Source organism: Pogona vitticeps, chromosome 1, assembly GCF_051106095.1.
Source record: "Pogona vitticeps strain Pit_001003342236 chromosome 1, PviZW2.1, whole genome shotgun sequence".
Lineage (NCBI taxonomy): Eukaryota > Metazoa > Chordata > Lepidosauria > Squamata > Agamidae > Pogona > Pogona vitticeps.
Window position 1 is genome coordinate 302,917,735 of NC_135783.1, and position 12,347 is coordinate 302,930,081.

The window sequence follows — 12,347 nt, forward strand, 5'->3', positions numbered from 1 at the left end:
GTACGCATGCACAGTAATTTAGCTTTTACACTGCAATAATGCAGGGATTATTCTATGTCACTGATGTTTCTGGAACAGGGAGCTTAAGGAGTGGTTCAGATTATCAATAAACTACAGCTTGTTATAGAAAAAATGCTATATGTTTACTGTACAAAACAGAAACATATGGCTATTTGGTCTGGCCCCTGTATTTAGATTATTAAACCAGAAGAAATAACTATAATGTTCTGATGCTTCAGGTCACTGAAGACATTTAAAGCGACTCCTGATTTATATGTGCAAGTTTGATGTAAAGCAATCGTTTCTGTACTGCAAAAGCAGTTTATTTTAAAATTAAACCATATGGTATCTGCTGTATGTTGTACTTGGAATTCCTATTTGTCTATAGCTTGTGGAATACAAGTGAAGAAATGTTCATTCTATCCACAGTATGGTGACAAGCAGGATTTTCTTTGGCGTCTGGCCCGAGCCTATAGTGATATGTATGAAATCACAGAAGATGCAGAGGAGAAGAAGAACTATGTATCTGATGGTAAGGAACCCTTTGGAAATATGAGTGGGTTTGTGTTTTTCAATATTAGACCTGAATTAGTCATTTATTTGCCCAACTTGGGGGAAGTGTGTATAGTTTACACTTTCACTGTAGATTTTTCATCCCCCACGAGATGTAGTTTTGTACCTTGTGTTGAAAAATTGTTTAAACTGGCATCGTTAAGTATACCACCTTAAGTGCTACTGTTAAGTGCTGCTAAGCCACATTTTTGGCTTAGTAGCAGATACTAGACTTTCACCTCAAAAATGGTACAGCAAACAAAAATAGCTGCAGATGTATTGAATGCCTGTGTTAGATTCCATTTCTGATCTATGCTATTTCTACAGGCTGCTTTCCTCCTCCTAAAATTCTTGAGGTTATACTTGTCTCAAAATTTTTCATTTCCCCTTTCTACTTCTGTTGTTTTCTCCTGTCTGTTAGCTCTTGATAGTATAAACATCCTTCTCTCTGCAGAAAAATAAAGCGTGTCCATTTTTGAGTTTCACTATAGACTATATCCTGGCTGCATATTGCTGTAAGCGCTGGTAGAGGAGGGCAACTGTTTCCAGGCCAGAGCTCCCTTTCTGAATATCCCTATGCAGCCTGTACCTTTCCTTACTTTTTAAACTGAATTGGAGGCTTGCTTCCTGTCTTCACTTTCCCTAATATGAGTGTGGTATCTCTACACATGTTGAAGGTGAGGTTTGTGGCCAAAGCCTCTAGCCTTGTGGAATATGGCAGAAAACTTGCAACTTGCTTATCTCCTCTGGAAGAGCACAAGCCAAAAATGTAACAGGCTGTACAGTGGTGCCTCGACTTATGACCATCAGAAGATAGACGTAACTTGAAATGGTCGTAAGTCGAAGCACCATTTCCCATAGGAATGCATTGAAATGCAATTAATCCGTTCCGGCCAAAGAAAAAATCGCCAAAAATAATCACTACAAGACTCATTGGAAATGTGATTAAACCCTTGTGGCCAAAGGGGAGGGGGCAGAGAAAAGCAATCAAGAATGCAAGACCGATTGCAAATGCGCAGAAAACAAATGGAGCAGATTGGAAATGCACAGAGAACAAAGGGATAAGTTCTGAAATGCACAGAAAACAAAGAAAAAAGCAAGGGAAGCATGCAGGACCCATCGGAAATGGGGGAAACCCCCCAAAAAAGCAACCAAACCTCCCAAGACCCATTGGAAATGAGGGGTGGAAAAAACCAAAAACCAACCAAACCCCCAAGACCCATCAGAAATATGGGGGGGACCCAAAAAATAAACCCTCAAGACCCATCACAGCACAGAAACATAACCCCCCCAGCCTAAAACCACGCTGCACAAACCCCCAGAACAGTTTTTAAAAAGCAGAAAATAGCACCTTACCTTACCTAACAGGCAGTCCCAAGCCTCCCTGCAAATACACACACACACACATTGAGAAGCAGAAGCCAGGCAGTCCCTCCTCAGTCACACTCACTCTAACTGTTGGGGCAAAAGCGCTGCAAAGAATCAGCCTTGTCACCACCTACAGTTAGTAATTTCAATTTCCTGCCTTTTCCCCCTGCCTTTTTCTAGAAGTTCCGGTTGCAAGTAGAAGCAAAATTTTGTGACCAGAACTGTTCATAAGTCAAATTGGTCGTAAGTAGGGACAGTTGTAAGTCAAGGCACCACTGTATTTCTAAGAGTATCAGAGTATAAGAGTATTGGTGGCACTTCTTTGACCCTCTTTCTTCCATGTCATGCTAGCATTAGGTGAGTAAAATATCTCCCCAATGTGTGAAAATTCTGTATACAGTGGTGCCTCGCTTAACGATGTTAATTGGTTCCATTAAAAAATCGTTATGTGAAAACATCGTTAAGTGAAACACCATTTCCCATAGGAATGCATTGAAAACCAGTTAATCCGTTCCAATTGGAACAAATTAATGCTTGCAATCATTAGTCCGTCCAATGCTTTTCAATGAGAGAGAAAAAAAATCACCAAAAATTAACGAAGACTCAGAACAACACCAAATAAAGTTTGCATAGGTTTCAGGAGGTGGGCTAACGATTGCAAGCATTTAAAACAGGCTTCAAACAGTTTAAGACACTTTTACAGGAGCGAAAAGGGAGATTGGAAAGAGCTTTAAAAGGGAAACGGAGATCAAAGAGCCGGCTTCAGTGCTTTTGAAGTCCTTTCCAATGTCCGTTTTCGCTTATTTTTAAGTGTCTTACAATGTTTGGAACCTGTTTTAAATGCTTGCAATCGTTAGCCCACCTCCTGAACCCTATGCAAACTTAATTTGGTGTTGTTCTGAGTCGTTGTTAATTTTTGGTGATTTTTTTTATTCTCCATTGAAAGCCTTTGAACGGACCATTCAAAGGCTTTCAATGGAGAATTTAAAAAATCACCAAAAATTAACAACGACTCAGAACAACACCAAATTAAGTTTGCATAGGGTTCAGGAGGTGGGCTAACGATTGCAAGCATTTAAAACAGGTTTCGAACAGTTTAAGACACTTTTACAGGAGCGAAAAAGGGACATCGTTAAGTGAAATTCCCCCATAGAGAACATCGTTAAACGATGGGGGAAATTCCTCAAAGAAACCCATCGCTGTGTGAATTCATCGTTGTATGAAGCAATCGTGCGAGGCACCACTGTATACTGTTAAAATATCTATTTGGCAAATATTTAGAGGGTTCTCCCTCTTATATTGCAGGCAAAGAAGAGGCAGAAACAGCTCTGCTGCTGGGAGATCAAAGTTCTGAGTGTCACCAGTGGTACGTAATTACTTTGGAAATAAAAAGGAGATAAAATTGGTTCTGTATGTTATACTTCTGTATGTGGTTATTACAAATAGGAAAAAAAATCACATTGAGAAATTGTTGTTCTTGGACAGATGTGTTTGAATTATTGTTTTTCTCCAAATACTTTTTTAAACCACAAATATTTAATTTGGCAAAAAAATTCATAAGTTAATCAAAATAAATCACATTTTCTTCATTAGCTTTTGCCATTTAATTGCAGAGTGCCTTAGAAAATTTGCCTTACAGGATTTTAATTTTTCTGCAGTTAAAAGTAATGTCTCTTTTGACTCTGATACCAGTTGCATTCTTAATCTCTTACGAATCTTCTTCTAGTAATTTACTGCTCTTCCCAAGAGATGTAAAATATAGAATCTGGCCATATATCCTAGACAATATTGGGCTTCATTCAGTTAAGAAAGCAGCTGTGATGCCAATGGCAAAATAAAAAGAGCTCTCTTACTTTGCTTACTCCCCCTCTCTGTTTCTCTACAGCATTTGCAGACATTGTAAAAAACTATTGCCAAGATTAATGTTGCATACTATAAAATAGTTATGGCCCAAATCTCAGTGAATGTTTATGCCAATGAAACATTGTTGGCATAAATTTGATTGGCAAATGGTTGCAAATTGAGAATTTAGAGTTGGCTTTTGCTATTGAGCTCTGAACTTCACAATTGAGACACAACAGCAAATGCCTATGCTAACTTCTCTCCTGACAATTCACCATTAAGATACATGCCAATTGCATTATGCTGGTTGTCACAACTGATAGGATTTTTGTCTCTGCTGATACCACCTGAGGTTAATAACAGGCAGCTGATACTGGGTAAAGTATTGTTGACTTCAGTGATAGCCATGTGTCTCAGAGAATGACAGGTAGGCTGTTGATCAAACATGGTTTATTTTCTTCCATTTATGCAGTATATTGATATAATGTAAGTAAAATTATTCCATTATTTTTACTATAGTGAAATGTAGATATTTTATTAATTCAACATTTATATTGGATATGTAATGTATTTGGAAATAATTTCCTAAAATAGAAAGGCTTACATGTTGCTTAGATTTATAGGATATTCTTACATACCTGTGTTCAGTAACCCATGCTGAGTTCAGTGAGACTTACTCTTGGAATAGCACATATGTAATTATAGCCGTATAAATGGGAAAATAAGTTACATTGTTTTAAACTAGAATAGGTGGGTGACTTCTGCCCTTCCACATATTGTTGATTTACTCCTCCTCTCGTCCCTAGTGAATATTGCTAATAATGGGGTTGCAGTCCAAGAACATCTGGAGAGCTACCATTTGCTCACAATCAAATGAATTTCAACAGTCAAGTATTAATCTTAACAATCAGATGACTGTTCCTTGTAACAGTAAAATGAATATGAAACAAGGGTTAGGAATCTCTTTTCTTTGGAGGACATTGCTGCCCTTTCTAGGCAGTAAAGAAGAGGTTAAATTTTTTTTTGGAGATCAGTGCTGCCCTACATCTTTCTGTTCAGAATTGCTCTTTGGAGGTCTTCTCTATGGTCAGGGAGGCCAAGTAGACTGCAGAGGTCAAGGGAAGAGCAAAGATGGGCCTTGGACCCTCTGAAGTTGGCCATCCCATTCTAGAGAAAAAAGAGTATAGAATTTCAGTATCTGATAAGAGGATGAGTCCATGAAAGCACTAGGCATTGCTCCTGAAGACAGCATGTTCTGTTAGTGTGACAAAGCTTACTGATATCTTTCACAAAACATGATGGCTGACTGACAGTGAGGGAGCTCAACCTGTCCATGCGTAAATGGATATAAAAAAGAACATTACATGTACTGGTCATCACAAAGAGAGTCCAACAGCATTTACAACCAGCAAAACCTTTATTGTAGTTCTGTCTGCAAGGGGATCATTGGACCCATGGGCACGTCTCTCAACCCTTCTCCAATCTATAGTCCAGTCCCTTGGGAGATTCCACTTCACCTCCAGTAGCACTAATTCTCAAGTGCACATATAAACAAACAATAATAGCTTGTGGTATAATCTTTTTTCAAATGTTGGCCATCTGGTGTAGTCTCTTAAATTGTCTCTGGTGTCTCTACCTTCTCAGTTGGGTCAGGATCAGTGTGAGTTTCATAGCTGAGGTCTTGCCAGGTATAAGTGATCCTTTGGACATGAACCAGAACACTCAGCCCTTTCTACCTTGGGGAATGCTAGGTTCAGTTCGGGAAGGCTCACCAGTTAGAGAGAGTCTGGCAAAGTTGATATAGATCAGTGGTTTATCAGCCCCACTTGTCCACTCGGGAACATCAACCCATTCCTCAGCTCCACTCTCCTCTTCTTCTATCTTTGTTGAACTCTCCATCTCTGCTTCAGTACTTCTCACTTTCTCTGTGTATGAATCTCTCTGTGTGTTCTTTCCAGGCTTCCCTTACCTTCCTGTTACTTTTCCTTATTTGGTTTTCACTAGGCAGTAAGCTCTTTGCATGAGAACTTTTCCTGCCTTTTTTATCCCCTCACCTTCCTATGCCCTTTGTTGCAATGCCTGGGGCAAATGACACTCCTCCCAAATAGTAGGCTTGTTGACAAAAGCCATTCATAGCCTTCCATCAACTTTCACTTGGGGTCCTGGAGTAGTAGGGAAGATGCTGAGGTCTACCCCAACTGCAGGCCAGTGTCTATCCACTCACACTGACCTACTCTCATTTTTATCTGAGATGCTTCAAGCATTATCCTGTAATATCCTAAGTAGTTCTCACCTTTAATCATGGGGTAGAGGAAGACAATTTTGCACTCAGGTCAAAACATGATAAAATCTGTGATGTACAGGAACTATCTAATCTTCTGAGGCATTGATATATAAGTTCCTGATGTTCTAGCGGAAGAAAAACAATATAATTCTTTTCCACGTTAGGATGTCTGTGGCCTCTGCATTCCTTAAAAAGTTATTATCTGAATTGAGAATCAGGAGGGAGAGTTGCATGTTTTGTTTGGCTTCAGTATTTGCTATTCCAAGATGTTTTGGAAGTACAGCGAGAGAAGTTGAGATTGTAAACTTCTCTCTGTGGAGGAAACTGCAGGTGCAGAATTATCAATCCTTTAGATAGAATAATTCTGAAAATGTTTACTAATGACTCAGGAAGTTGAAGGTTGTTGTCTGCTTTCTGAGAGTTAACATAGAGTTTGTATAAAAGATGTGTGAAGCCAGCCTCAAAACCTAAATAGCTGCTTTGGGTGGCTCAATTGGAAAGGAGAGAAACATGTAATGCCCAGAAAAAACTACAGCACAATGAAGCTTTTAGTTCAGTAATTTCTGAATTCCAAGTCTTGTGTCTACACAACACACTTGTAGCAGTTAGATTACGCTTTAACTGCCATGGCTGCATGCGCTATAGTCCTGGGACCTATAGTTTGGTGAAGTACTAAGAATTCTCTCCTGTAGTTCAAAGGAGGGCACAAGAGGTCTCTGGTGGAGAATTCTGAGCATGCCACCAAACTACAGATTGTAGGGCTCCACAAAATGGGGCCATGGCAATTAACATGAAATGAAACTATTATTAATGTGTAGAATTGATAAACCGTGTGTTTTGGGAAATGGACTATAAAATGTAAGAGTAACCCAAATGCTACAAAATCCTGTTAAACTGGATATTTAGAATTTAGAACTGGGAGTTCAGCTTTATGATCCCACATTATTGGTCTCAAAGTCCATTGTCAGGAAGAGAATCCCACCAACCTCCATTTATTATCCTAGTGCTTCACACAAGAGTGACCTGTAATAAATACCTCTCTGATATATATCAAGCTAAGGTTTGTGCCTGTCACTTGGAAACCTGGGCTCTGCATATATGCTAAATGAGCCTGAACAGGAAATCTTCAACAGAAGCATGAGTGTCAGTAATTGAATGATACATCAGAAGCTGGGGCTAATATCAGGATTCACGAGTGGAGAGTAGAAGATAACAACAAAATAGCTTCAGCAAAAGATTTGTGGTAGACAATGATATTCAGGATCTCAGTTGTGTTTTGCTTCAGTTTTCCTGTTGTGTGGGTTCCTTTGGCTTTACCACCAACAAATTTATACAGCCTGTATTATCAGTTTGGAGGTTTAAAGTTGCTTTCTTTAATGTCTGTGGGATAGGCAGTTCTATCAAACAAGAAAATAGAGATGGAAATCAACTGCTCATTCAGCGTACTATTTGTTTGAGGTTGTTTTTTTAAACACTCCAACTCATAGAATGCTCCAAGAATTTCCTAAGCAGAATTTAGGAAATTCCTGCCTACAGGTGCATCCCTACATGTACTCACCTGGAACAAGGTCTGTATTACAGGCTGCCTCAGCTTACTACCTGTACAAAAAAGAAACTGCCCTGATTTTTTTTGGAATTACTCTATATAGAGCCTTATGGGCAGGAAGACTACCAAAACAAAACAAATGGCACATCCACATGGGCATGATGTGCAACACTTGTGACAGGCCTGCAACTGCAAGCTGGTAGTCCTATGGGAACTGCAACTCAAAGCCATCATCCCATGTTGCAGATTATCAGGGGAATTGAAGCATTTCTGAATGAAGTTAAGAGGTCTCACCTGGAAGAGTAACAAAACAGGAATGCCTCTGGGGAGAAAGAATTCCAAGAGCAGGGGACAAGATGAAACAGCCATGCTGTACCTTTCGATTGTTGTGCTAGAATCATCCTTGGTTTGTCTGTGCTGCATCATTTACCTCAAAGCAGATGTATAGCACTCAAAATACATGAAGCAATAGGGCAGCTTTTGTGGGGGGAATGGACAGTTTTCATTAAACACTATTTATTGGGAAAATGTCACATATTAGTAAATTATGTTTTAACCATTTAACAAATAATTGTTCAAAGAATAATTTTAAAAAGGAAAAATATTGTTAATGTTTTGAAAAAGAGAGTACTGTAGCTATTAGCTTGCTCAGACAGCAACCTGAGCACTGAAAAGCTTAAAAGCAACAATATTGATCCACATTAGTAAAAATACGCTGATTAAGCATTTTGTTTCTAGGACTTCAGGCTTTTGGAAACTGACTCAGTGCTCCGTGGTAAAGGTAGTTTAGTGAGAGGCTCCCCTTGTAGAGTCTAATAGACAGCAAGACATCATTCCCATGGAGCACTGGAAGAAATGGCTCTAGGGAGGCATTCCCTTCTTCTCAGTTGAAGCACATGGAGTAAAGCAGAAAATGGAGGTAGGGAGGCATCACTCTCATACTCAGAATTCTCATGGGGGATTGTGGGATAATAGGTAAATTCTGGGACTGAACAATAGTGCTGAGGCACTACTCGGGACAGTAAATACAGTGGTGCCTTGCATAGCGATCGCTCCGTTTAGCGATGAAATCGCTTTGCGACACATTTTTGCGATCGCAAAAGCAATCACTTTGCAATGTTCCCTATGGGGGAATTTCCCTTTGCGATGCTCGGTTACCTGCTTCGGGAACTGAGCATCGCAAAGCGACGATTTTAAAACAGCTGATCAGCGGTTTCTAAATGGCCACTGGGTAAACAAAATGGCCACCTGCTGTGTTTAGGGATGGATTCCTTGCTTAAGAGGCATCGAAAATGGCTGCGCTAAGGAGGATCTTCGCTGAACACTGAGTTTTAAGCCCCTAGGAACGCATTGAAGTGGTTTCAGTGCGTTTCTATCGGCTTTTTAATATCGCATAGCGACGTTTTCATTCTTCAGCGATTTTTGCAGAACCAATTAACGTCGCAATGCGAGGCACCACTGTACATACGTACCTACATATGTACGTACATATGTCCCATCCCTAGAGATAATGGCGAGAATCCTTTTGGTGTTTACATTAAGGTTTTGTACTAAGATTATGGCCACTGGTCCCATCACCTTCTGGTAAATAGAAGGGGAAGATACGGAGGCAGTGACAGATTTTACTTTCTTGGGCTCCATGATCACTCGAGATGGTGACAGCAGCCCCGAAATTAAAAGACACCTGCTTCTAGGGAGGAAAGCGATGACAAACCTAGACAGCATCTTAAAAAGCAGAAACATCACCTTGCTGATAAAAGTCCGCATAGTCACAGCTACGGTTTTTCCAGTAGCAATGTACGGAAGTGAGAGCTAGACCCTAAAGAAGGCTGACTGCTGAAGAATTGATGGTTTTGGTGGTGCTGTAGGAGACTCTTGAGAGTCCCCTGGACTGCGAGGAGAACAAACCTATCCATTGTGAAGGAAATCAACCCTGAGTGCTCACTGGAAGGACAGATCCTGAAGCTGAGGCTCCAATATGTTGGCCATCACATGAGAAGAGAAGTCTCCCTGGAAAAGACCCTGACGTTGGGAAAGTATGAAGGCAAGAGGAGACGGGGACGACAGAAAACAAGATGGTTGGACAGTGTCACCGAAGCTACCAACATGAATTAGACCCAACTCTGGGCGGCACTGGAAGATAGGAGGGCCTGGCGTGCTCTGGTCCATGAGATCACGAAGAGTTGGACATGACTAAACAACTAAACAACAACCATGATGTGACTAATTACAGCTAAAGGATGAGGTAAAAGGGCATGTATTGGGCATGTCCCTGATAATATTCCCATTTACACAACTGAGATGCACTGCGGTACCTTGTTGATAAGTTGTGAAAAGTTTGCTTTAGCAAATACTGTACCACTAAGATTATCAATGCATCATATCTGAGTTCTGCCTCTGTCCTTTAGAGTCATCTATTAGGTGAATGGGGAATGAACATTGAGCCTTAGAGTCTGTGTCCTGGTCTTATATTGCCCACCTCATTGTGCCTGACACGGTGTTATGAGTTTTAGGCACAATGTGAAAACAGTTTTATTTGATACTCCCCAAACACTAATAGTTTTGTTTTTGATCCTTTTATTTATTGTTGTTCATTCTGCCTTTTAAGAGTTCTACTGTTCTAAACATTCCATTGTTGCTGTTGTTGTGTTTTTATATTGTTTTTAAATATTGGAATAAAAATATTTTGTATTTTTTAAAAATAGATTATGATTGTTAACCATCTGTTGACCAAAGAATGTTGGAGATAAATGCACACTAGGCAAATATTTGTGGTGTGGAGTTTGTGGTAAAAAAAAGTCTGCGTATCTCCTTACAGTTCGAGGTGACTGGTTCTTGTTTTTTCAGCTGGCTAAGGTTCATGGAAATCCTTTCAGTTCTGAGATGTAGGACATAGCTCCAAATCTGAGCCATCAACATGTACAGTCCAAGTTGTGGGATAGCAGCAGGGGGAAAGAGAGACAAGACAAACGGAACTCTGACAGTCTCCCTGGTTGCTTTCCCATGGAGTCAGACTCTATCAACCGGTGGGAGATTTGGGAGTATTGAGTTACTTAGCCCTGCTCTTTCTAGTCTCTGACATTCCTCACTCTGCTGAGTTAGTTTCTTTGTAGTTCAATATTTTCTTTATGACTTGTTTTGGCCTAATGTGTTAACCAGGAGAAGGGGAAGTAATCAGTTCCTGCTGATTAGATGCATGTTTACTTGGAAATAAACCTGACTGTGTTCACTGGGACTTACTCCCAAATAAGTGTGGTTCAGTTTTTAGTCTTTAATATTCTTGGGAGTTCATGCCAAATGTTCCAGATTTACTTGTACTGACAAGTTCCAGTTATCCTGTTCAGACTCTTCTTGCTAGCACAGCATTAGAAACCAAAAATGCTGTCTTCTGAGTGTGATAGGATTTGTACAAGCTGTTGTGGTAAATGCTATTATTACTGGGGATAAAGTTTCCTAGTGCCTGGCTTAATGGGAAGCTTCAAGGTAATTACCTATGCTGTTACTGAGGATAGAGTCTGTGAGAGTTCACAAAATATTTATATGGCTTTTTCTAGTTTTTTCTATAGCCCTGTAAATGCATTTTAAAGATCACTTCAACTTTTAGTATTTTTCTAATAACTTTTATTATATCAGCTTAATATTTGTGGAATTTTTGAACAAGATTAATTAGAATCTGACATGAACTCTTGAATTTTCAGCCCTTGCTACTAGATAGGCACAAAGATGTCAGAAAACAGTTATTTAGTGTCAAAGTTCTCTCATGTTTCCATTGTTCTACAAATCCAAGAATCCAACACCCCTTTTCTCCTGTTTTCCATCTGCCACAGTCTCATCACTGAAGTGAGTGTTAGTTCATAGAGTATTTGTCCATCGAGATCAGTAGTGCCTTTTCTGACCTTCTCTCACGGAGGTCATCATTTAGTAATATGCATTTCTCTGGGATTCTGCTAGGAGTAGTCAATTGGATTTCTTCCTTTACATTCTTAATAAGGCTAAGCAAAACAGCCGTGAGCTAAATGTGTCAGCCTATCTGCCTAAACCAAGAGCTGGATTGTCTCCAGAATTTAACAGACTTTGTCGGGTTGGTTTATGTTGTGGTAATCTTAGCCAAGTTTATCTGTGTTTATAGAAAGTCTAGAGAAAATTCTTTTCTACATGAAAAGTAAATCAAGGTGACAAGGTATCAAGCAGAGCTGTTTGAATTGTATGGATTGCTGCTGCAGTGTTCGTTGAATATACAGTACTTGTTCTTTGTGGTCTCAGTGAATCAAACATATGGATTGTTTCTGTGCCTGTTTGAAACTCCTTGTAGCATTCTAGAGCTTAAGCAAACAGACCAGCTCTTCCCATTGTGTGTGCCCATGTGCCCAGTGACCATCTCTCAGTTCCTATTTTGCTTTTGTGGGGAGACTCAAATTTATGAGCTACCTGTTTTATCATTTCCTCATCTTTTTGTTCACTTTCCTTTGTGAGTCTTCCTAAAAATCATTAGATTTTGTTCTTTGTTTCTCTTCATACTTTTGACTCCTCTCCTTGTCGACCCCTGTTTTTCCTAGCCTGAGTTCCAAGTTTTCTCTTCTTTTGTGAAGATTCCCCATCTTTTATGGGCCCTTTCAAAAAAAAAAAGGACATTTCATGTGGAAGTAAGATATTTACTGATTTTCCTCACTAATGGACACTCAAGCTGCCTCTTCCGCCTCAGATGCAGTCTTACCAACACTGTTGAAAACTAACCAAGGTTGCACTTAAAATCAC

The 12,347-nt window shown here is 39.7% G+C and overlaps 1 protein-coding gene across 4 annotated transcripts in view; it reads left to right on the top strand.

Moving 5' to 3' along the window:
* The window catches only part of RMDN3 (regulator of microtubule dynamics 3), a 61,107-nt gene that overhangs the window by 15,368 nt on the left and 33,392 nt on the right, over positions 1-12,347 (top strand). For all 4 annotated transcript variants that reach the window (XM_020795737.3, XM_078391530.1, XM_020795740.3 and 1 more), the window contains exons 6-7: positions 430-532; positions 3,226-3,286. In XM_020795737.3, coding sequence (XP_020651396.3) covers positions 430-532; positions 3,226-3,286 — 164 coding nt within the window. The remainder of the gene's footprint in view (positions 1-429; positions 533-3,225; positions 3,287-12,347) is intronic.